The following is a 26510-nucleotide window of genomic DNA, read 5'->3' as shown; positions in this document are numbered from 1 at the left end:
GTGAACAGTCTCTCTGCACTGTTTTCACTTGAACAAGTGAAGCAGAACAAAGTCAGATTGGGTAAAGTACACAGAGAAATCAGGCGAGGTTTCCAAAATTTGCATTTCGGCACATTTGCGCATATTTTCTCGCATCTGTGACATTTGATTTTTTTCATGTAGCAAACCTTATATTTCACTTTCATATGACTTATGGTGTTAAATAAACTTGTATCAGTGTGGATTTACTGGGGGAAATGCATTTTTTCAACAAAAAAAATAAAGTTTAAAAATGTGCTGACTCAGCGATTTATGTTGCTGAGTTCTTTGGTTCATATCTCGGTGATGCTTTGCAGCAGAGGGATTTGGTGAATAGATTTGGAATCTGTGTGGAATTGTCTTGCTTTTTGCTATTTGTCTTTTTCTGATAGCACCAAGCTACGGGCTGCTAGTTCTGGAAACATGCAGAGTGGGCTGACTCGTGACAAAATTATAACTATTTTATTTTAATAATTATTTTAGTTGGTGCTTGAGTTGTGTTGAAATGGCTGACTAATTATTGTAGTCCAGGTTCTCTTGTTTAATTTGATGTGTAGCATCAATATATTTGTTCATGATTATTGTAATGTTTTACACAGTTTAATTAAAATTTAAAAAAAGAACCTATATAGGTCCATACGGGGCTTAAAGTGTAAAAGGGAATATTACTTTTTTTTGTGTTGGCATACTGTGATATTGTGTACTTTCTCAGGTTCAAACTGCACCATATTTTCATTAAATAAAATTGAGAAGTTGAAAACGTTCCTCGCATTGGATCTCGGCTTGTCATTCAGGGTGATGGTGGGTCTGCAGACAGACCAGTTCAACCAGTGCCCCAGACCAAATGCATGTGTTCTTATTAGCTCATAATTATGTGTTGGATCAGAGTAATGTCTTTCTCAGCTTTGAACAAAGTGAATATAACAACGTGCGTTTGATCTTTGTCTTTGTTATTTCCTTCTGTTTTAAGTTTGATCTTTAATAGAGCAATGCAGGTTTCTTAACCCTAAATTAAATGTTTATGTCATAGTAACAGAGAAATGTGCTTACATATATTTTTACATTTATATAAATGCATGTACAATATGTTTAAACTTGAATAAACAATAATCTAATACAAAGACAGTTATTTAACATTATGCTCGGTAGCAGTTACATTGACAGTGTTGCAGTTACAACCCTTTGAGGGCGATGGTGCTGATGTGGCCCTTTGGGGTGAAGAGGAGGTCGACCCCCTGGGTGAGACGGTCCTGATGGACCGGTGGCAGCTTGCATGTGTGCCCGGCTCAAAGGCTGCAACGTCAAATGGAGACCAGCAGACAAAACAAGACGGCAGCATGGAAGAGAGCGTCCGCGTTCTGGAGGTGAAGCCACAGCCGGCTCCGGTCTGGCTCATCAGCTGACCATCAACATCCTGGAAGTGAGAAAGCGGGGCAACGGGACACAGACCCCTAGTGGACAGGAGGGGTCGTCACACCTGGTAAACGTCTCTACGTCTACACGTCTGCATCGGCACACAATGTTTGATCCCCGAACCTTTCCTCTAGTGCCAGGTCCACATGTCACGTTTGAGCTTCTTTGCATTAAAAATAGTGTCCAACACGGCCAACATCTGTTTATTTCACTGACTCCCAGTAAACTATAAAACAACTCATCTCTGCCTGTGTGTGTGTGTGTGTGTGTGTGTGTGTGTGTGTGTGTGTGTGTGTGTGTGTGTGTGTGTGTGTGTGTGTGTGTGTGTGAATGTTCCACATTCACCTCATCACATCCCAACGTCCACAATACAAGTAATGTAGTTCTACTACATACTCTGAGGATCATGTTTTGTGTGTTTGTACTGTAGTCGTTATAGTTATTATCGCCTCAGCCTTGTTACTGTTTTTCTTGACCTTGTCCCCTGGAGGATCAACAACGTTTCACCTTTTCATGTCAGGTCTCTAACAATACAAAGTCACAGGTAAAGAAGTCAATAAAAGGGTTTCATTATTCTCCAAATGCTGGCTGGAGTTAAGGTAGACAACCCACAGCCCACCACTGGTTGTGTCTATAAATTGGATGCCTGGGGAAGCCTCCGGAATAATTCAGCTGAACGACTTTCTGGTAAATGTATTATCTGATCACAAGTACAGTAATAAGCGCTGCAGCTGCAAGAGCAGTGAGTGGTACGGCAACACGCAGGTTGAGGAATGAACAACGGTCCAACAACCGGACGTTGGGCCTTTCATACGCAGGTTATCATCTCGGGTTCGTCTGGCATCGTCCGAACATCTGATTGGCTCTAACCTCAAGAGGAGGAGAGTCCTGTGTTCTCACCTCTTCCTGCATGACTGCAACGGCCAGTCGGCTTCTCAAATGAAAATATACAGATAACATGCATGGGTGTTGTAGAGCAAAGAGCCAGACACAACTACAGCTGCATGATGATTTTCTCACTCTGAGTAACCTGAACATCTTCCATAGACAAGAATATAAGGATTTAATATTATCAAGTAGAAGAATAACAATGTAAATAACATAGATGTACGGCATAGTTAATAAAGTTGTAATGTAATATGAAACATGCTGTTCATCACCAATGAACACGGTTTGCGGCTGTGTCTCAAAGAGCTTCACAGTGGAGGTGAGTGACAGGCGGGCGACTCAGTGAGAAATGCCTCCTGCTGCAGAAGGTCCACTGCCTCCTGCTGCAGAAGGTCCAATGCAACCTGTTGCAGAAGGTCCAATGCAACCTGTTGCAGAAGGTCCAATGCAACCTGCTGCAGAAGGTCCACTGTCTCCTGCTGCAGAAGGTCCAATGCAACCTGTTGCAGAAGGTCCAATGCAACGTGTTGCAGAAGGTCCAATGCAACCTGTTGCAGAAGGTCCAATGCCTCCTGCTGCAGAAGGTCCAATGCAACCTGTTGCAGAAGGTCCAATGCAACCTGTTGCAGAAGGTCTAATGCAACCTGTTGCAGAAGGTCCAATGCAACTTGTTGCAGAAGGTCTAATGCAACCTGTTGCAGAAGGTCCAATGCAACCTGTTGCAGAAGGTCCAATGCAACCTGTTGCAGAAGGTCTAATGCAACCTGTTGCAGAAGGTCCAATGCAACTTGTTGCAGAAGGTCTAATGCAACCTGTTGCAGAAGGTCCAATGCAACCTGTTGCAGAAGGTCCAATGCAACCTGTTGCAGAAGGTCCAATGCAACCTGTTGCAGAAGGTCCAATGCAACCTGTTGCAGAAGGTCCAATGCCTCCTGCTGCAGAAGGTCCAATGCAACCTGTTGCAGAAGGTCCAATGCAACCTGTTGCAGAAGGTCCAATGCAACTTGTTGCAGAAGGTCTAATGCAACCTGTTGCAGAAGGTCCAATGCAACCTGTTGCAGAAGGTCTAATGCAACATGTTGCAGAAGGTCCAATCTAAATATATATAAATATATCATGTGTTTTAATATTACATTATAATTTAATCTATTTGTGAATAATGTGTCAGTTTTTCTTTTTTTTTTTTTTTTTTTTTACATTTTCAGGTTTTATTGTCACAGAACTGGTAATGTTTCTTTAATGTGACACATCCACACTTTACAAAGTGATATATTATGTTCTTAAAATCAAACAAACAAAAAGGAATTAAAAAGAGAACCAGCAATGAGATACATGACAAAAACCTACAAGGGACTTGGAACTATAAGAATCCTCAATATAATTATCATTCATGCATTCTGGAAAATTACCTTTAGACATTCAAAATGAAAAAGATTTTTTTTTTTTCTGAGAAAATATACGTTGCCAATTATTTGCCTGGACTTAATCACAATATGAAATGTAGTGTTGCTTTGTATTAAAATGGGTTGCAACAGGAGTGGTTAATAATAGATAATAGAGCTCTTCTGCTCTGTGAAACACTCTTTAAGGAAAGAGAGCATCTCACCAATGTATATTTTACCACAAAATATCCTATAAAGACATGTTTAAGTTGTTGAGAGACGATATGGTTGCTCTGACGTCTACAAAGAGAAGACAATGCTTGCCCTTTAATTATGGCCATATGTAATGGATAGTTATGACCATGTGGTCTCTAGTTATGATGTTCTTAGTTAAATTGGTTTTGCTCTCAAAATACAAGAAGACATTGCCATCATACCTGATGAGTGGTTATGAAAGTTAAATAGCACAACTTTAAGTTCATGTGTCCATCATTTTTATTTTTTTTAAGTAATTATGTCTTATTTGATTACTTGATTAATTTGATGGAATACTGAGTACAATGCTGGATGCAACAATAATTCATAGCTGCGTCCAGTTCACAGATTACAATACTTGTGAACTTTATGGAGTCAGTAGTTTAGAAAACCACTAAAAGTAACAACACAAAGGAGTTGAGACAGAGACGCTTCAACAAATGTGTTTTATTGACTTTGTTCTAAATGCTGAAACCACTGCACATATATAAAATCACAGCCAATCATCAGAGCGCATTGCATATTTCTAAAAACATCAACCAAAACATCGTCTTGCTGCAGATAAAGACACTTTAAAAATCAATACATTTGAAAATCTGTGATTGCAGATCATTTATAACAACAAACCACCAGCAGCTCTCCAGGGCTAAATAATGACACACACACACACACACACACACACACACACACACACACACACACACACACACACACACACACACACACGCTCGCAGGTCCAGGGGAGTTGAACAATGCTAGAATCAGCCAATTCACACACTGTAGTTATTCTTTATTATAGCAATCTAAGTCTTTTCAAAGGTTTTTCATGTGGCACAGACATAAGTGGGTGAGTCACTGTGTGTTTTTAAATAATTCAATACTGTCATTCAGCTGTTGTCCTCCAGTTGTCACAGACTTTTAAACATAGAGGGAAATTGTACTTGGTGGTACTTGAATGGCCTTTTCTTCTTTGTGTGTGCTCTTCTTTCATATAGATAATTATCATATTATTACATAGATCATCATCTGTAAGCAATGCACATCCAGACCAATCCAAAGAGTGAAATAAAGACCTTACATACACTAAACATATTCAGTAGCATGCAGGTTTGAAAGAAAAGAAAGCAGCTATTGTCCTTTTAAAGTAAAGGTTAACGCTGTTGTCATTACGTGCAATGAGGCAACAGGTTGCTAGTAGAGACAAACCCACAGAGACGTGGCGCCCGCTGTGTCCTTCACTCCGTTCAATGGAGCTTTTGAAATGCTTCAGCTAACTTCTTTGTTTTTGTTGAGCAGCAGCGTTCATCGACCTCCTTTCCAGTCGGAGACGCTGAAGAGCTACAGCATAACAACAAGTTAGCAACTAGATGCTAAACATATTGGAATATTTAAAGGACTTTCCAGACTCTTTTACAGTCAGGGTCCTCAAAAATGACGACCGTGTTATCTGGTGACTTCAGCTGAATACATCCGTAGCTGCTCTCAGTCACGTAAATGGTGCTAGATAATAAACAGGGTTCAAATGGACTGAAGGCTTTTAGAGGAAACCTTCAGGTTCTGGGTTAGGGTTTGAGGTTCTGACCCAGAGAACAGCTATTTATTTTCATGAACATCAGCACCGCTACATTCACATAGCACTTTTTCTTTTTTTCAAATATCCTTGAAATAAACAAGAAACATTTCTTCTTTCTCAATAGAAATAAAGTAAACGTTTAAGAGCATAAAAACATCCATTTTGTCATCACGTCAAAAGCAACTAGTCCACAGAATCAGTGTAGGCATGCAAATCCTATAAAACAAAAACAATCCAATCATAACGTACACATCACTCACTGTACATCATCATTTACAGAAACTATAATGAAGGAGAACATGTTTACATGCACACTTTAATTTGTAAAGTCAGACTTTTTAAACTTGTCCTAGTTCCCCTTAAGAAACAAAAGCTTCAGAGTTCACATTTAACTGACACGTTTACTAACTAGATAAAAAAAACAGTTATCTTATTAATAAATCAAGTTATTTACACTCACTCTCTCACATTAAAGATAAAGCCAGGAAGCAGATATCACTCAATCCATCGTATTCAATGTGTACGCTAAGGCGCTAAGCTATGGAACGATGATGACTGCTGTCATGCTGTCATCAGTTACAGTTGGGGCTGATTCATGGGACACGTTAACACCATGTTAAATACTTTAGACTTTTGGTAAAGTGTTGCTGTTGTTTACCTCACTTCATCCAGACTGGTTTCTGTTCTTTGATCCTCCGTTCCCCATGATGGAGCCATGCGCTCCACAAAGTCATTGATATACAAATAGTTTCTGGTGGGTGAAGCTAAAAAAACAACACGCTAAGCTCGGCTGCACATGATCTGTGTACTGGACCCACAGCGAGGAACTTATTGCCAATCATCTCCCCTCATCCTGGTTAAGACAGCAAATCAAAGGCTTCCTTTCAAGGTTTGTTCCCTGGCATGAAATGCTATGCGGCTGCAACATCAATCGTTTTTAAATGTATATTTCATGAGAGAAAATAAGATTTCTTCTGACCCTTGACGTTAGAACCTCATTAGCAGCACAGATTAAAGAGCAGCTCTCGATGCAGTGAACATGAACAGGATAATGTACATCTCTACGTCCTGAGATGAGCTGTTATCCTCCTAAAGGATTTATAATGAGGCCGAGGCAGCGCTGAGGCCGAGGCAGCGGGGAGCCAATGATCACAATGTCAAAGAAATGCGCTCCTCTGTGCCCTAAATGTCTTCATACTTATGGTGTTCAGGAGGAAACACCATCTTTTAATATTTAAAAAATATGTCTCTATGATGTCTATCCATATAAAAGAACTAACCAGCACGACACCAGCCAGTGAATGTTTTCCACACATTAAAGCGGACTGCATGTTAACTTTAACACTTTAACAGTGGACAAGAGGTCACCGGGTTAAACCAGCAGACACACTTTGGACTTTTTATGAGACTATATGCAGAAATATAAATAAATGATCAGGGTGTACATTACATGATGATTCTAGTTCCTTCAATTTTCTGTTTTAATGATATTGATTGATGACGATGATGATGATGATGATGATAACAATAATAGTAATATGAAATAATATAATTATAATAATAATAGTTATAATAATAGTTTGTGATAATGATGACACACATAATGTTATGTTGATTATTTAATAAAAACATTTTTTCTATCAACGGATCAATATCTTAGATTTTGATGTTGCATATCTGGCTTAATGCTAAAAAGAAAAAGTCACATTACATCTCTCTGAAGGGATTCAGATTTCACTTACAAAGTAACTTATTAAGTTATTTTGAACAAGCAATAGAAAAGTGTGCTGCTTGTGCGTGTGCTGACCATAACAACTATTGATGGGATGAACAAAAATATTTTTTTTTCAGGCACAGCCGGGGTCCAGGATGTAAAGGCCCAGGATGTAAAGGGTCCACGATGTAAAGGGTCCACGATGTAAAGGGGCCAGGATGTAAAGGGTTCAGGATGTAAAGGGACCAGGATGTAAAGGGACCAGGATGTAAAGGGTCTACGATGTAAAGGGTATACGATGTAAAGGGTCCAGGATGTAAAGGGGCCAGGATGTAAAGGGTCTACGATGTAAAGGCCCAGGATGTAAAGGGTCCACGATGTAAAGGGGCCAGGATGTAAAGGGTCCACGATGTAAAGGGTCCAGGATGTAAAGGGGCCAGGATGTAAAGGCCCAGGATTTAAAGGGTCCAGGATGTAAAGGGTCTACGATGTAAAGGGTCTACGATGTAAAGGGGCCAGGATGTAAAGGGTCTACGATGTAAAGGGTCTACGATGTAAAGGGGCCAGGATGTAAAGGGTCTACGATGTAAAGGGTCTACGATGTAAAGGGGCCAGGATGTAAAGGGTCTACGATGTAAAGGGTCCACGATGTAAAGGGTCCACGATGTATAGGGTCCACGATGTAAAGGGTCTACGATGTAAAGGGTCTACGATGTAAAGGGTCCACGATGTATAGGGTCCACGATGTAAAGGCCCAGGATGTAAAGGGTCTACGATGTAAAGGGTCTACGATGTAAAGGGTCCACGATGTATAGGGTCCACGATGTAAAGGAGCCAGGATGTAAAGGGTCTACGATGTAAAGGGTCTACGATGTAAAGGGTCTACGATGTAAAGGGGCCCGGATGTAAAGGGTCTACGATGTAAAGGGTCTACGATGTAAAGGGTCCAGGATGTAAAGGGTCCAGGATGTAAAGGGTCTACGATGTAAAGGGGCCAGGATGTAAAGGGTCCACGATGTAAAGGGTCTACGATGTAAAAAGTCTACGATGTAAAGGGTCCACGATGTAAAGGGGCCAGGATGTAAAGGGTCCAGGATGTAAAGGGTCTACGATGTAAAGGGGCCAGGATGTAAAGGGTCCACGATGTAAAGGGTCTACGATGTAAAGGGGCCAGGATGTAAAGGGTCTACGATGTAAAGGGGCCAGGATGTAAAGGGTCTACGATGTAAAGGGTCTACGATGTAAAGGGGCCAGGATGTAAAGGGTCCACGATGTAAAGGGGCCAGGATGTAAAGGGTCCACGATGTAAAGGGGCCAGGATGTAAAGGCCCAGGATGTAAAGGGTCCAGGATGTAAAGGGTCCAGGATGTAAAGGGGCCAGGATGTAAAGGCCCAGAAGGTTTGGGGGAAACAACGGAAATACAATTTGCAGAGAGAGCAATCCTTCTTGAGGAACATTACAGACACGATGCCAGCAGGGTTTTCCACTCCGACGCCACGGCTGTTTGTCATAATGACTGAATGAAGGCTTTGATACTCAACTCATTATTAATGTACAGAAACATCGAGTGCAATAATCCACCCTCTCGCTTACACACGCAGTGAGCGATGCAGTCCTTGACAAGTTTTTATATCACGAAATATTCTACTTCAATCCATATATATATATATATATATATATATATATATATATATATATATATATATATATATATATTCTACTTCAATCAATATTTGTTGCAGTACCATAATTTACATGTATTTATAATTACAATAAGGCAATCATTTCATCATTTAGGGTCATACAATATGAACTTCATTCAAAAACCTCAATCAAAGCTTTAAATAAACAATAAAAAACCTTTTGGTGACGCAATGTCTCCATCATAAATATGTATTTGTCTCGACTGAAAACATTCGCATTGTATTTAAGCGCTGTTGACAAATCTATCCTCCAATGTGGCGACACGGAGGTTTACATGCTCTCCTGCTCATCACGTGCCGTAAGTCCGTCTGCTAAATGAACGGTCGCATCATCTAATGAAGGCAACACCGACTCCTCACCACTAGATGGCGTCGTCTCAGCTGGACCCAAACCAGAGCTAGTAGCTGGGCTGATGTCGATGCGATGGTCCGCTGTCTTGCCGTTGGCTGTTGCTGTCTCCGGATGACCACTTCCATTCTGCTTCGTGGTCATATCAGTGGCGGTATTCGAGAGGTCCCTCTTTGCGGTTCCATTGCTATCGGCCTGGGAGGCTCGGGGGTCTCGGGGGCCTCGGGGGCCTCGGAGGTCTCGGATGGTGCCGAAGCCCGTCTGGACCGTTGACAGCGTCCTCTGGTTTCCCTCCGGCCGTTGGCAGTGGTAAAGCCCGTGAAATGCTGAGCGGAACTTCTGGGACATGGCATTGTATATGACGGGGTTGATTGCACTGTTGGCATAGATGCACACCCGGCAGAACAGCAGGAACCAGGCGTCCAGGTAGGGCGTGGACACAAAAGAGTTGATCAGCACTAACGTCCGGTAGGGCATCCACAGTAGAGCGAACAGGATCACCACTACTGCCAGCATCTTTGTCACCTGCAGGGGAAAAGAGATGCGGCCCGTTGAAACCACATCAATCAGATGTGATGGAACGAGGACTCATGTTTAAACCCGATGAGATGTAACTTTAAATGAAGCAGGGTATGCATTAGGACAGGCTTAATGAAGCTCAAGCGGAAGTTCAGTCAGGAAGACACTCTTGACATCTGTTCATTCATAATCTCTGTCTCTGATTAGGGGCGTGTACTTTAAATTAACCAATCAGATTCTGCGCAGTTTCTGTAAGCCAATCACGTCGTTGCTGTCAAACTTTTAAACAGGTTCTCCTCTCTGCTGCTGTCAGTCGTCGTGTCAGCTCAAACAGTTGTGTTTACTGAGGTAATAAATCAAGTGAGAAGTCGTTTTCTCCTCGACCGGAGGAGTCGCCCCCTGATGGACATGAGAGAGAATGCAACTTTCAAAACACTTCGGCTTCACTCGGCTGAACCGAAACAATGAAAGTTAGCCATGGAGTAGCAGCCAAGAGGCATGCAGCTGGTAGTGTTGTTAGAGAAACCCTTCATCTGTTACCATAAAACACCACAAACAGTTACTCCCCCGTGTTGACCAGCTTGGAAAGGTCCTCAAGCATGCAGCCATAACTGTTACCCAAAATATTATGCAGTTTGCTGCAGCAGAATTCGAGATTAGCCGTGATGCACACACAGGGATGAAAACACACACGTGCCCGATCTCATGCTCTTCCTGGAAGAGATGATAATAATAATTAGCATCAATTGATGGGAATATCAAGTATTTGGCCATAAGCCAAACACACATTTTGAATTGAGAAAGTTCCATTCCTCCTGAGGGCAACATTAATGTCTATACCACATTTCACCGCAATTCATCCACTATATGTTATGATATTTCACTGAAAACCACAAATGTGATTCATAGTGATGCTCAAAGAAAAGTTAGAGGATCACCAAAGTGTTTTTCTGGCAAGAAAAAAAGAAGCTTTATGTGTCCTTTAAGGTGAATGACGTTAGTGTTAGTGCACAAATTGAAGGCGCTGATGGGGTTGCATTAGAGTTGTAGCATTACCTTGTACGACTTCATGGAACAAATACAGCACATTGCTTGATCCATGGATTGTTTTTTCAATGAGTACAATTCTAACGTAAGTATTATTTTATTCATATTAACATTTGCAGGACCAACCGGCAGCTGGAAGGAACAAGACCACAAAGTAAAGGTTAGCTGGCTATCAACCCAGAGTCTCACCCTGACTAGAGCTAGTCTCTAGTCTAGCCTGTAAGACTCAAGTCTGAGTTGAGTTAATGAGACAGAAAGCGTTGGAGTGACGTTTGTAAAAATGCATATTCAGACTGTAATTATGTGGCAGCAGGATTTGACAAACAAATCAGATTATTTTTTAGCTTGCTAACAGAGTCCTCTCAGACCGAATCCAGAACCCGGAGGATGCACAGTTCAGCCACATTGAGCCTCTGATGCTATCCACCAATGACCACGCTTCCATCTGTCCTCCTCAACGTGCACTTGAGGAGATCACAGACATGGAGAGAGTCTCAGAGATTAAAACTATACCACCTTACACCACACTGTATTAATATCTAATCATAAACGTGACATTCTTTGGCATACACAAGTTTATCAAACTCCTATCAGATTGAGTTTGCCTATCAAACGAATGAAAGAGCACAAAGTGCCCATTGAAGAACTGAGAGCGCTAAACCATCTGCGGTATTAAGAAAACTTCAATGTAAATCCTAAATCGCATTATGCAAATCTCCTGCTCCTAGATGGAGCCCCTTGAACACACCGGATTAAGATCTTCTCTCTGCTCTCGCAGAAGAGTTGAGTTTCACGCAGGCCGAGTTCCTGCAGAGACACTCAGTGCACAGAAACAACCAGAGGTGGCATGGAGGTAAAGCATCCAGTGAAGGGTTATCGTGTGATCTGTGCTTTAACACAACCTGCAGACGTCTTTTTAAGGCCTCCAGCAGTCATGAAGTAGAAATGCTTTTCTGCAGAGACATTGTTTAAGTGACTAGAGTACATTCACAGCTCAATGGGATAAAACAACAGTACACAACAGGACCAGTGTTGGAGCGTAAGGGACATCAGTGACAAGCCTACTGTGTGTACATTGAAACCTTAAGGCTGCAAAAATAAATAGTTTTATATCAATAATGTCAAAATGAGTCATGTAAAAGGCCTCACTCGTAGTGATGAACCCACAGGGATTCATCCCGACTATATAGTTCTATATATATATATATATATATAGATATATATATATATATATATATATATATATATATATATATATATATATATATATATCTATATATATATATATATATATATATATAGTTCTTCTGGTCCATGCAATCTACATTTACATGTATGTATCCGGCACAAGGTCAAATCTGATACTTCTTTACACTCTTTTGATCATTTGAGTTATTTCCTAAATGTTTTAAACACAAGTTGTGGCCAGATCTTGGTTGAACCTTGAAGAGGAACACACCTTTACGGCAATGCAGTCATCACCTCGGGGAGGAGACAGAAATACAGTAACTGTATCGGGCAATCTCTTGTTTACTTATTTTATAGAATCTATGTATAGTATGACTTTCAATTACAACTTTTGAAAGAATAAAATGTGGACACAACCCTACTCCCTTCTGGAGAGCGTTGACGTAACCCCTCTGAGTGGCTTATGAGGGAAGCTGAGGCGAGGTATTCTACACCTGGAGCATCCTGCAGCCCGGAGAGAGACGCTTTCTCAGTAAGAAGGTTCTCTGACTGCTCAGCCTGTGGAGGAGAAGCCATTACACCAGGATTGCCTTCAGGGCCTTACAACAGAGCGGCCGATAAGAGGCCACTTCTCTGAGGCAATGGGTAGCAGGGCCATCAGCACCATGCTGTAAGGAGGGATCACACACACACACCAAAGACGTGCCCGGGGTCAAATGTGACTAAAGCAATCGCACTGCAATTACTTGATAGATAAGACAAGATGTAACAGCAGGAAGAGGGGTCAACAGAAAGGGGTAAGTGTTGGACGAGGCAGAAACCTGCTTCCTGGAGGAGAGCGCGCTCTTGGGCCGGGCCGGGCGACCTCCCTTCCCCGCCTCCGGGGCGTCCCTGCAGCTGCGCCGCAGTGTGGTGGTGCTGGTGTCACAATGGCTGGGCAGCGGGCTGGAGGGACACAAGTAGCAAGTCACAGGTGGTGGTGTGGGGCCTTGATTCATAATAAGGTGGTTGGATTTAACATGCGCTGACAGGTCTCGAAATCCTGCAAAAAGGCTGAACTATTATAGGGTTTTAAATGCAGACCACACACCTTTGATTTAAAACTAACTTTGATGTTTCATGTCATAAACACAGTGTGTTTCCATCAGTGTTGGCTGGTAGAGGTTATCAATCTTTCACGCTAGGGAAGAGACATCCTGACTTATGGGTCATGATCCAACACCACTGGAGCCTAAAACCCCTGAGTCTTTCATTTACTGTTAGATACCTGTCTATTAAGACCATGCCTCCAGTTTGCATGGCAGGCTTTTTTATATAAATATACAAGCTCAAAAGGCCAAGTTGACATAAAAAATCTTCATCAAGGTTATTCTCTCAGGCTTGACAAAGCTTTTTCAGAGCCACAGAAGACATACAACGTTTTTATGATGAATAAACTGATACATCACATGCATGAAATTGGTAGAGACCCCTTATTAATATCGTAAGACCTTCTCAAAGTACCTGAGGTAGAGGACCCGCGCTATCAAGCCATACAGCACGATGGCGAGGAGCAGCGGTATGACGTAGAAAATGGCAAAGTCGATGAGGTAGATGGGCAGGTAGAGCTCCCGCTTCACTTTGTAGCCACACTGCACGTGTCCGTCCTGGCCGACCTGGAGGCCGCACAGTTATCACAGCACACTTACACAACGCTGGGACACAATAATGCAGAATAATCCTTCACCTCTCAACACAATGATGCTACTCTAGGAAATGGCACAGAGCTCTTAAAAAGCTTTTCACATTCAGCAGCAGTTGAACCAGCATGCAGACAAAGGAGGCTTGGTAATCACAAATGTGTTATTCCTCTGAGTGTCTCTCATGCACTTATGGAAACAGTTCCTGTGTAGGGTACTATCTATTTAAATAGCCTACAAGTGTGTTCAAACAGCAATGGCTAGATTGCAATTTGAACACACTTTTAGGCTATTTAAATATATATATATATATATATATATATATATATATATATATATATATATATATATATATATATATATATATATATATATATAGCATCAGTTCTGGGTTACTCTGCTAGTTAAACCATCCATCATCTGTAACCTTCATCTTTTACAGCATTGCGAGGCTCTGGTGCCGATCCCGGCCGTCATTGGGTGAGAGGCGGGGTCTATCCTGGACAAGTCGTCTGTCACAGGGCTGACGTCACCTTCCTAAAATAATGGCCAAGTCATTTTTTCAGGTTTTTCAGGAAACATCAAAAACTTGACCAAATGTAATTTAGAGCACACGCTGCCTCTAGACACTGACAACAGCATACTGTAATACCGTCACATCATGTTATGGTTACTAATATTATGTTCCAGTGAGATTTTCATGACAAAATTGCTAATTAAATTGATAGCTGAAATGCTAGCTTCAAAATGCCATCTTGAAAAGCTTGTAAAATGTCCTAAGTCACACTCTTGACATAGGCCGTTATACTACAGGGTAGAGTCACATGACCTGTTCAGCTGAGGATGGAGGAGGTTTTACCAGAGGTGTATCATGAGGAGAGGATTTAAGCAAGAAAACCATTTATGTCAAAAAATGACTTAGGCCATTATTTTAGGAAGGAGACGACATGGAGACAGACAACCACTCACGCTCACAGGCAACCTAGAGTAAGCAGTTACCCTGATCTGCACGTGTTTGACTGTGGTAGGAAGTCGGGGACCCCGGAGAAAGAAAACTCTACGCAGAAGGACCAACAAGCGGGTTTAAACTCAAACCCTTTAGCTGTGAGGCAGTACAGCTAAAGGGTTAAACCAGTGACAGACTAAGTGCAATGCAAAGCGCAGTGTATTCATCTAACCTGAATGTCCACCAGGAAAAACCACAGCATGCAGTAGACACAGGTGAAGATCCAAACCCCGGCAATGATCCGCTTGGCCCGGGACACTGTGCACACTGTGTGAGCCTTCATCGGGTGGCAGATAGCTATGTACCTGCATGCAAAGAGGAAACGGAGGGTTCAAACACAGCCATGGTTGTCAAAGTTTTAACTGCCAACAATCGGTTGTTAGCATCTTCATGAGAGCGCCGACCAATGAAATGAAACTATAGGAAGAAACTACTGGTCAGATTATTTGTCTGAGGGTTTGTTTTCACACCAAGAGAAGAACGAAAGGCGTATGTGATGTATGAAGAACCACCTTCATGACGTAGAATCGACTCTCTTCACAGTGCATCCTGTTTTCTTTCTTTCTGGTATTCATACGAGATCATAAGAGAAATAAGAACAAAAGGCTCATTTCTCTCTTCTGTTTTAACTTGTGCTGCTGCAGACGTTACACTAATATAACATTTCATGTGTGGCTTGTTGATCAGAAATGTTATTAGAATTGACAGACATGTTGAACTGACGTAAAGAGGCATCACGGTGACCGTTCACTGCGATGCCTCTGTGATAGTCACAGTTCAGACATGAGGTCGTTACTATGGCAGGGAGACTGTTTCTTCACAGGACTAGACTCACATGTCCCAGGAACATGTGGACCTAGAACCAGTTCTTAGCTCCATCATTTATATTTTCAATCATGTTTCATTGACAATTCCCTAATTTTTCACCCAATTTTGAGCTTTTTTTTTAGGGTTCCCCGTGATACCTGTTTATCGTTTTATGAGAAGTTCTATGGAATAAAATAAAAAAATTTAATTTGCCTTGTATGGTTGTATTTTAATATTTTTTTTAACAGGTACATAATATCGGGTGAAATATACCGACGTTAGTGATGGGGTTATTATTTTTAACGTTAGTGTTCTGGGTTAACCCCAACTATTCTCTTTATTTACCATCCTTAGTGATGAAGGAGCAGTGAGCTGCTGTGGAGCTCTGAGGCTTCAGTGTGTTGCTCAAGGACACTTCAACATGAACCTATGAGAACAGGATGAACCGCTACCTTGTGGCTTCAGGACGACCTCTCTCCGTGAACATGAGAACTTTACATAGTACAAAGTACAAAGCACACGGACATAAAACGTCATTAATAAATACATGGAGAAATGCCTGTACTTCATGTAAATGTTTACGTTAACGGGTTACGCTGCGCATCACGGCGACCAAGATACTTGGCGTTTTGTAAAAAGCCTCTGTGAGATGTTGGTGAGATCTTCGTGAGGTCGGCTTTTCTGCTGTTGCGTCTCTCAAAACAGAAAACACATTAAAGCTCAACATTGAGCATTTTAAACATATGTGTAGAGGAAAGCAGCTCATTGCAGCCACTAGTACTGATACAACCTGATGCTCACACATCTCACTCATTCTGTTTTGCACAGGTTGCACATTATTGTTATTATCTTGAAAATATATTCAGTGCCAAACAGGTTTATTGCAGCCACAATAGGCTATTTCTTTTGCCAAATAGTAGTTATTTTTTGGACAGACAGAACTTTATTTGCATTGTTCTAACAAAGTGATTGTACATGTGCAATGTGGAGAGCCTTAAAAAACAACCGGTGCTCTGAGGCCCACAACTATTGGCTATCAGCCATCCAGGGCAGCGGACATAAAATCAACAGCAACTGCCACAAACCCCAGCATCAGCATGATGAAGCATCAGCATGGTGAAGCATCAGCATGGTGAAGCATCAGCAGAAGCATCAGTACGGTGAAGCATCAGCATGGTGAAGCATCAGCATGGAGAAGCATCAGCATGATGAAGCATCAGCATGGTGAAGCATCAGCATGATGAAGCATCAGCACGGTGAAGCATCAGCACGGTGAAGCATCAGCACGGTGAAGCATCAGCATGATGAAGCATCAGCATGATGAAGCATCAGCATGGTGAAGCATCAGCATGGTGGTCACCGCCTTCACCATTACACCCGTCCACAGTGCAAACTGCCTGCAGGAAGGCCGCCTATCTGCGGTACGACAGAGGGGCCAGCAGCCTGCACTTTTACGCAATGCCAAAAACAAAAAAGGGAATAGCAGAATTTTCCAAATATCATGGAATTTGCCAAAATGAGGATTCAATTCACAAAAATCTGGGTTTTCACAACCATTCAAATAAAAAATCACAGGAATTAAGGTATGAACAGAAAAAAGCACACACTTCAAGACTTTAGCCCTGATCTTCCACTAGCAAGCTAAACATCTAGCATGCTAAACATCTAGCAGGCTAAACATCGACCAGGCTAAACATCTAGTAGGCTAGCAGGCTAAACATCTACCAGGCTAAACATCTAGCAGGCTAAACATCTAGCAGGCTAAACATATAGTAGGCTAGGAGGCTAAACATCTAGCAGGCTAAACATCTAGCAGGCTAAACATCTAGCAGACTAAAATCTAGCAGGCTAAACATCTAGCAGACTAAACATCTAGCAGGCTAAACATCTAGCAGACTAAACATATAGTAGGCTAAACATCTAACAGGCTAAACATCTAGCATGCTAAACATCTAGCAAGCTAAACATCTAGCAGGCTAAACATCTAGTAGGCTAGCAGGCTAAACATCTAGTAGACTAAACATCTAGCAGGCTAAACATCTAGTAGGCTAGCAGGCTAAACATCTAGCAGACTAAACATCTAGCAGGCTAAACATCTAGCAGGCTAAACATCTAGCAGATTAAACATCTAGCAGGCTAAACATCTAGCAGACTAAACATCTAGCAGCCTAAACATCTAGCAGGCTAAACATCTACCAGGCTAAACATCTAGCAGACTAAACATGTAGCAGACTAAACATCTAGCAGGCTAAACATCTAGCAGACTAAACATCTAGCAGGCTAAACATCTAGCAGGCTAGCAGGCTAAACATCTAGCAGGTTAAACATCTAGCAGACTAAACATCTAGCAGGCTAGCAGACTAAACATCTAGCAGGCTAGCAGGCTAAACATCTAGCAGGCTAAACATCTAGCAGGTTAAACATCTAGCAGACTAAACATCTAGCAGGCTAGCAGACTAAACATCTAGCAGGCTAAACATCTAGCAGGTTAAACATCTAGCAGACTAAACATCTAGCAGGCTAAACATCTAGCAGACTAAACATCTAGCAGGCTAAACATCTAGCAGACTAAACATCTAGCAGACTAAACATCTAGCAGGCTAAACATCTAGTAGGCTAGCAGGCTAAACATCTAGCAGACTAAACATCTAGCAGGCTAAACATCTAGCAGACTAAACATCTAGCAGGCTAAACATCTAGCAGACTAAACATCTAGCAGGCTAAACATCTACCAGGCTAAACATCTAGCAGACTAAACATCTAGCAGGCTAAACATCTAACAGGCTAAACATCTAGTAGGCTAGCAGGCTAAACATCTAAAAGACTAAACATCTAGCAGACTAAACATCTAGCAGACTAAACATCTAGCAGGCTAAACATCTAGCAGGCTAAACATCTAACAGGCTAAACATCTAGCAGCCTTAACATCTAGCAGCCTTAACATCTGACCCCTCAAGGCGCTCCAGCCAGTGAGAATACAAGACACGTGTTGGGAGGCACTTGGAAAGGGTAAACAGCAACATTTATTTTCTTATCTCTAAAATGTTTTAATTACTGCATTGAAACACTTTCTGTGATTTAAAAAAAAGTGCAATGTTGCAATAGATCAAATTAATTTATATTTAAATTTTCAATATTTTCTAAAGAATGTTTTATTCGTCCACCACATGCTTAGACACTAAGATCAGCTGTGTGGAACATGGACTTGACAAGGTGGTCTGTGAGACCCTCGTGCTTTTGATCGGGCAGATAGATGACTTTACCGGCTGTATCGGGTGAGGTGTACAGGTGGATCGCATTCATGAATAGACACTGCCACCAGCTGTGACCACTTAAACTGTGTGTGTGTGTGTGTGTGTGTGTGTGTGTGTGTGTGTGTGTGTGTGTGTGTGTGTGTGTGTGTGTGTGTGTTTGAGTTTGAGTCCATTGTCAATGACAGCCGTAAAGCGTCAAATACAGAAATACAGTTGGAGCCGAATTCAATCAGACGCCATGGGACGCAGGCGGTTTGAGAGGCGAGAGGCTTTTGCTCTTTGAATGATGAGAAATGTGTGAAGTGTCTTTCCTGCAATGTAACGGTGCCACTAGTATGGTAAGCATCTTTAAAGTCTCTCACAGTTCATTCACATGACTTCAGAAAATACATAGAGAAATCTAATTTGTTGTAGATGAAGCAAATTTATCGCTGTGTATTTCTGCTGCCACCTGGATCCAGTGAAGGTGAAAGGACTTTTGTTTTAGACGGAGCTACTTCTTTGATAGAGAACAGATCCAATTAAAACTATAAGGATTATCCAGAGTAACTGGGGAACATGTTTTATTTTTTTTAAAGGTAGATTGTTCAAGATAACGTTAGTGATTGAGGCAGAACAAAAAAACAATTGCATTAACCTCCATTGTATTGGTGTAGAGGAACATTTTAGATACAGGTATATCAACATGTAGACAACCCAAAACTATCTGTATAGATGGAAACTACTATTACTGCAAATAATTAAGAAAATATGTTGTTTTTTGGTTATTTGGGTGACGTGAAAATAAGCAAAAACCATTGGTTTGCGTCCGATGATCACCGACCCCCACATTGTTAACCTTGTACACAGAGCATAAATTAAACTCGTGTCCTCTGTGACCAATGCACATTAGAAGACAAAGCATTCTCCTGTAAAAGTTAAAGGAACAGCAATACCAAAACATTACAATCGAGCAGAAGCTGTTTGTTTGTTGGTCCATCCTCACCTCTCCACGGTGAAGGCGGTGATGGAGCAGGAGGACACGTTGATACCCAGGTACTGGAGGTAGGTGATCCCCAGACAGCCGGCGTGCCCAAAAACCCAGGTGCCCGTCAGGCTGTCCGACACGTTGGGCAGCCCGGCCGCCACCAGCACCGTCAGGTCGGCCACGGCCAGGCTGACCAGATAGCAGTTGGTGGGCGTCCTCATGTGCCGGGTGGTGAGGACCACAAGGACCACCATGATGTTCCCAACGATGCCCACGCCGCACACCAGCAGGACCAGGAACACCGACACGGTCTTGTACTCCAACGATTCGGAGACGGCGTCGCTGGGACTCAGAGAGACGTTGGTTGGGGCGTCGAGTCTGGAGCTCCCGTTGTCGGTCATCTCTGCAGTTTGTCTTTTGATACCCAGAGTGTTGGTTGATCACAGGCGATGTTCACTTGGTTAAAGGCATGAGGGGCATGGCTTCCTGTAGAGCATTAACTCTTATTTAAAGGTATAGCATTGTAGTGACTGTTGTGAAGCTTTAGCAGCTGACACGTTTAATTGAGTTATCACTTTGGAGGAAGTAACAGATATGAATTTGTTTTTTACAAGTCTTTAATTACTGCAGAAGGGACATAAGCACTGTGCATGTGCTCTCATCTTTGATGCTTCCTTCTGTCCTTCTCCTTTACCTCCATTTAACTAATTAATGACACGTTGAACGAGATCTCAGGACTTCCACTCAGGGCCCATTGAGTCACCTAGAAATAGAAAGAGAGTTCAATTAATTGGACAAACAGGGAATTGAATCAACAATAACCTTTGAATAACCTCTGATGTTTTATCTGCCAATGTCAAACCCACTTTAACAGGAGTCCTCTCCCACTGGTGGTTAAAACAAAGAGGGGGTGAAAGTGGCAATGAGATGCAGTAGCTGCATGGAGGATAGAGATCAGCACTGAGTTCAGTTTTCTCTGGAAATGTTTCGAGATTATGAGATATCCTGTGAACTAAACTGACACTGTGTCCAGAGGGTGGCGCTAGAGTAAAGCTCAAGGTTTCATCCTCTGGTGAGTTCATGTGAATGTGCAGTTCACGGTGCTGTGAGCTTTACATGTGTATATGTCATGTATGTGGCTGGGTCAGGGAGCTAAAGAAAGGCCCGTCACAGAGGACACTGCTAGCATTCCTTCTCTGATTGATGAAAACTACCATCAATTTTATGATACCTGCATTTATCTTGACTCTCCTGATGTTATTCGTATCTCGTGACTACAGCCGACTGCAAAGCTTCAAAATGCATCAACACAATACTGACATGTTTAGATTGCATTTGTTTTCAATTCATCGTCTTCAGGATTTGCGTTAACAGATTTTCTATTTTCTTTTTTATAATCTGTCATTTTCCCTTTTAGCATGTATCTGGGTATTATTAGGGGTCAAACCGGTTTGATATTAAGCCACGAGATCGGGCCAATAAACCAAACACTCAGTAGAACGGATCGTCCTTCATTTGGAGGATCGGTGCTTCGATCCCGGCTCCGCTAGTCCATGTCGCTGTCCTTGGACAAGGCACTTAACCCCAAACTGCTCCTGTAGGCTGTGCCTCCAGGGTGTGAATGGGTGAGAATGGGTGTGAAAGGGTGAATGATGACAAGCACCTCTGGACTGGACTCCTGACCAGCGTCCTCTACACATCCACCAAGACCACCAACAGATTACGTCGTTAAAGGCGGTTTTCTCAAAATGAGCTCTGACTCTCTCTCATTCCTAACGTTGTTACAGAGGGAGTTGCTCATAAATCATTCATAGTGGGATTTATAGAACATTTTACTCCTGAAAACAGACATTTCTTTCTCTTTTTTTAATGGCTGTTTTCGGATTCATGGAGTGATAAAAACAGATATTAAATATTTCCTAATATGACATGAAAATTAAAACTGGCTTTATCCATCAGATTTCTGTTCTGGAAAAGTATGCAGATTGTAAACTCGTAATATCAAAATAATTGTCTTAATGTTAGTAATCAGATGTGGACGTCGTTTTATGGCGATATCTATGAGCGCTGAAACGGTTGCCGGGGCAGATTTAATAAGATTACATGTGTTATATTAAAATGAGGCGTTCTGGTGCTGCTGAGCAGTGCAATACATAACCTCTAATACAGCACGTCAGGCTTAAACACAGTCCATGAGAGCGTAAAGATCATTTTAACATAATATTCTAACATTCCCTCACACTGCGCTTATGATGCCTCCTAGTGCATTTCTCCTAAAGTTACAGCACACATTCCTGTCCAGCAAAAGCATTTGTGATTAAATCAATTTTTTAAAACTTTAAATACGTCAGCAGATTTTGAGGGTTATCAGGACAGAGTGGGAATCTTTTTTTTTTCATCTAAAGAATCCTGAGGTTTGTTTTGAGGCTTCACACCCGCAGGTCATCACCTCCTGACCTCCATGCTGACCTGCTCTCCAATACATTGAGCTGCACACAGAATGAGAAGTCATCTAGTTGCACTATTCTGCCTTTAATCAGACTGCATGCACGCTCCATTTCCTTGCACACGCACATCCAGTGAGTGAAGCTGATCATTGCACAGTTCTGACTCCATCATGCTCCACAGAGTGAGGAGCCTGACTCCATTTAGCTGGAGGCCATCTTGCTCTATGCAGTTCACATACATATATGCATAAAGGAGAAACATATTGATGGATTTTGTCTGACAGAAAAGGTTTAGCGTTCTGCGGAGCATCAAGCTCATATCTGTACGACCACTATCATCAGCTTGAGGTTGCTAGACAACCAGCCGAGCTCCAAAAAGAGACGTTTCCAGGCCGAGAAATATTGTCCCTGAAAAGCACAAGCAGTCATTTTTACTCTTCAATGTTGTACAAAATAACAAACTGCTGCTGAACTATAGCTGGCTCCAGCGACATATATTCATAGACGTGAGAGTGCTGTCAATCTCCTAACTCTCTGCAAGAAAGCATGTCAGGAAAACATTTTGAAAATATGTTTTTTGGTCTGAAGGGACAAAGTGAACTCACGAAACGGAGCCCGATGGCATTATGAAGACACGTTAATAATGTGTCTTATTGAATTATGGTCTTGAAGCTGAAGGTCAGGGAACGTGAAGGAGTCTAGCAGTTAACTGGGCTGTGTGAACACTGACTTCAGGGCAGCAGGTGTGGCCCGCATGAACACAAATACACAAACATGTCGGAACAGCATTCCTTTACCATTTGTGTCTCCATGACTCTTATCTACTTTAACTGCTAGCATTACAGTCGTACATTTGCTTACCATTTTCATTGAAAAGATAAAAGACCTGCCCACCACACGACGTAGTGGACCGTACCAATGTGATACAAAGGGTCCTGACTTTATTCTTTGATTCCTCTAAAGGAACTCAATAGGAGACATGCAGAAGAAAATAATGAAAAAACATTGAAAAAAATAGAATCACAGTATAGATTGCCCAAAAAATATGAAATAAATGAGCTTTGGCAGATAGCCAATCGTAATTTAAGATAACGAGGTGGCACCTGGGGCGGCCAATCAGATGATAGGGGTCCCATGCCTACCCAGGCTCCTCACTGGACACGCCCCATGTCCATCACTGGACACGCCCCTCACTGGACACACCCCATGTCCAACACTGGACACGCCCCTCACTGGAAAAACCCCTCACTGGACAAACCCCTCACTGGACACGCCCCAGGCCCCTCGCTGGACACGCCCCTCACTGGACAAACCCCTCACTGGACACGCCCCAGGCCCCTCGCTGGACACGCCCCAGGCCCCTCACTGGACACGCCCCAGGCCCCTCGCTGGACACGCCCCAGTCCCCACACTGGACACAGGACACGGCCCTCACTGGATGCGCCCCTCCCTGGACACACCCCAGGCCCCTCACTGGACACGCCCCAGACTCCTCACTGGACACGCCCCATGCCCCTCACTGGACACGCCCCAGTCCCCTCCCTGGACACACCCCAGGCCCCTCACTGGACACGCCCCAGACTCCTCACTGGACGTGCCCCAGGCCCCACACTGGACGCGCCCCTCCCTGGACACGCCCCTGCTTTATGCCAGGCGCCTCACCCACAGGTGGCCATGAGCACAGGACTGCGTGGCAGACAGGAGTCACGCTGAAGCAGAGGGAAGACTGCCTCATAAGACAGATGTCAATAACATGAGAAGCTCGATAATGCTCAGGAAATGTGTTCGGCTGATAGTTCAAGAAAATATTTTTGTTAGACAACGAAGTGGATGATTGCCATGAAACAAGATGAGGAATAAGAAACATCACTGTTCACACATGAAAAGAATGAAATCAGAATGATGTGTGAGTTCCCCATGACAACAACTTCTATGATGTACTCCTGCTGTCAGTCAGTTATTTACAGATCTGAAAAAAGATCTTTTTTAAATTTTGTATCATTAACATTCCCCTTTCTTCATTAACATGTTGTTACACAGTGGTAAATGAGTGGAGGACATTTGTGTCAGTATGGCATAGCTTTGGCTAAGGACGACAGCAATATGGATACATATTATATATATAAGGTATAACTGGTTGTAAACTTCAAACTGTGCTTGTTCATTTGCAGGTGTAAATATCTTGCCTTACCTTTCATGATGTCAGCTGCTGCTGGGTCTCTCACAGATGAGCATGCGTTGTTGTTTCCCTGGAGCTCGTGCCGTGCAGGTCTCCGCGTGGCCATGCTGTGGTCTGCATGCCGCACAGCACAGTGAGAGCGTCAGCTCACACACATCAACCAGGGAAAAAAGAGATTGCGCTTTTATTTTGAAGGCACACGCACGTTTGCCTTCAAAATAAAAGCGTGATATCTTTTGGGGATTTAGTGGTGGCTGAATTTTTGTTTGGTGGATGTATGTTGATCGCTGAATGTAGGCTATCATCATCTCCCTTTTTAGCTTTTTGGTGGGCAGACAGATAATAAGGTGTGATTCGATAAAACTTCCCTATAAAGGACAAAAGCGTAAACAAGACACTATTTCATGTTATATATTATAACATTATTTTCAGTATAGGTAGATGTTTAGCTAGCTGGATGAAGTTGTTTTAAGTATTTACTTGGTCTCTCTTTGTACCTCCACTGCTTAATTACTGTAAAACTGCTGCTGACTTGGATCATCGTCCATGCATATACTACTCATTATATGAATAATGTCTGTCATATTTATGTAATGTGCTGTAACTCTGTTAGTTATTCATTCTGGTCACATGACATCTATTCTTCTGTCCATCCTGATAGAGGATCCTCCTCTGTTGCTCTATGAAGGTTCTTCCTGTTTTCCCTGTGAAAGGGTTTTTACTTTCTGTATTGGGGGAGTTGTTCCTGATCCGATGTGAGGTCCCCGGACAGGATGTTATGTGTACAGACTGTAAAGCCCTCCGAGGATAATTTGTAATTACAAATTAAACTGAATTGAATTGACTTGCCTTCAGCGATCTAGTTGCTACAAGGCCTCAATGGCAGCGGTACACATACCGCTCTCTTCCTTCTGCTACGTTGATTTGAAAGGGAATGCCCGTTCTCTTTCATTATTATTTCAATGTCCAAAACAGAAACGTTTGGTCCTCTACCATTAAATGTTGGTCAATATAAAAGCCTGTAGCATCTTTTTAGTGTTTTATTGGTGCAAAAACAATGATAGAAGCAGGGCAACAATACACCAGGACTAACACCAGAAGTGAACTCTGTTTGAATTCTGTATTGAATTTGTAGTGTGTAGTTATGGAGTTATGGGACATTAAAATATGCGTGTCCAGTTATTGGGTTGGATTTCCACAAACCTATCAGAGTCCCTGCATGAATGGATTTCTGTGTTTTTAAACGACATGGAAGGGACGGGAGGTTGATATTGATGATTCTTGGCCACCATATTGTTCTTTATCCAGCCAGCGGATTGTTGTGATCATACTGAAGATTGTAAATATCCATGCTCCCATTTATTGCACTCTGTTTATTGTTAAATGTTCAATGTTCAATGTTATGCACCTCCCGCCAGGACAAATTCCTTGTATGTGAAAACATACATGGCAATAAATGGTTCTGATTCTGAAGATGATTTGAGATGCTAGAATCTGAAGTGTGAGGCGACTAGCCTCAGTGGTCTCTTGCTTTCTGGATCACTTGGAGTTGAGGATTTATGTGTCAAATGTTTTAAGGTGTGTTAGAATCTAAATGTTAAACCATTGGGGGGTATTTGGGGTATTTGAATGTTGCTATTCTTCCGATTAGTGTAATGGGAAAGTGTTCCCACCAGGTGAGCTTCCTCTGTGCTTTTTAGTAATAGTACGTCATTCAGAAGGAATATCTCTGACAGCCTGGTGGAAATATTGATGATCAGGTATTACTGTTACTTTGTGGTATTTTGAGAGAGTTTTTTAGATTCAGCGTTCCAAAGTGGTAGAATTTTAGATTTAGATCAATTCATGGGATTATTTGGATTTTCTCAGAAAGTCGATACCACTGAAGACATGTGGAAGGGCTGTTGAGGCGTTCATAGGTATCTGTATTCATGTCTTTGTGGTGACAATGTCTTGTTTGTATACCTGTAATACAAATGTGTTGTAACAGTGGCTGCAAGAGGTTTGATGAAAACGGAAAATATAACCATGTCAGCATGTGTCATGGTTATATTTAGATCATCCTGCAATTTCCATCTTATTTCTATTGCTGTTGTTATTCTACAAAACAGGTTTTTTCAT

The 26510-nt window shown here is 42.2% G+C and overlaps 1 protein-coding gene across 1 annotated transcript; it reads right to left on the bottom strand.

Annotated features, from left to right (window-relative positions):
- Positions 1-9218: 9218 nt before the first annotated feature.
- On the bottom strand, positions 9219-20164 carry trhr2 (thyrotropin releasing hormone receptor 2; the record flags this gene model as incomplete). Its single annotated transcript, XM_079224038.1, has 5 exons — positions 9219-9821; positions 12872-12995; positions 13554-13705; positions 14908-15040; positions 19782-20164. 5 exons carry the CDS (start codon positions 20162-20164, stop codon positions 9219-9221), a joined length of 1395 nt encoding a protein of 464 aa, XP_079080164.1.
- Between the last annotated feature and the right edge of the window lie 6346 nt (positions 20165-26510).

The sequence above is a fragment of the Taurulus bubalis genome (genome assembly GCF_910589615.1).
Source record: "Taurulus bubalis genome assembly, chromosome: 9".
Taxonomy (NCBI): domain Eukaryota; kingdom Metazoa; phylum Chordata; class Actinopteri; order Perciformes; family Cottidae; genus Taurulus; species Taurulus bubalis.
Note: the sequence above shows the minus strand (reverse complement) of the source record. Positions and strands in the feature narration are given on the sequence as shown.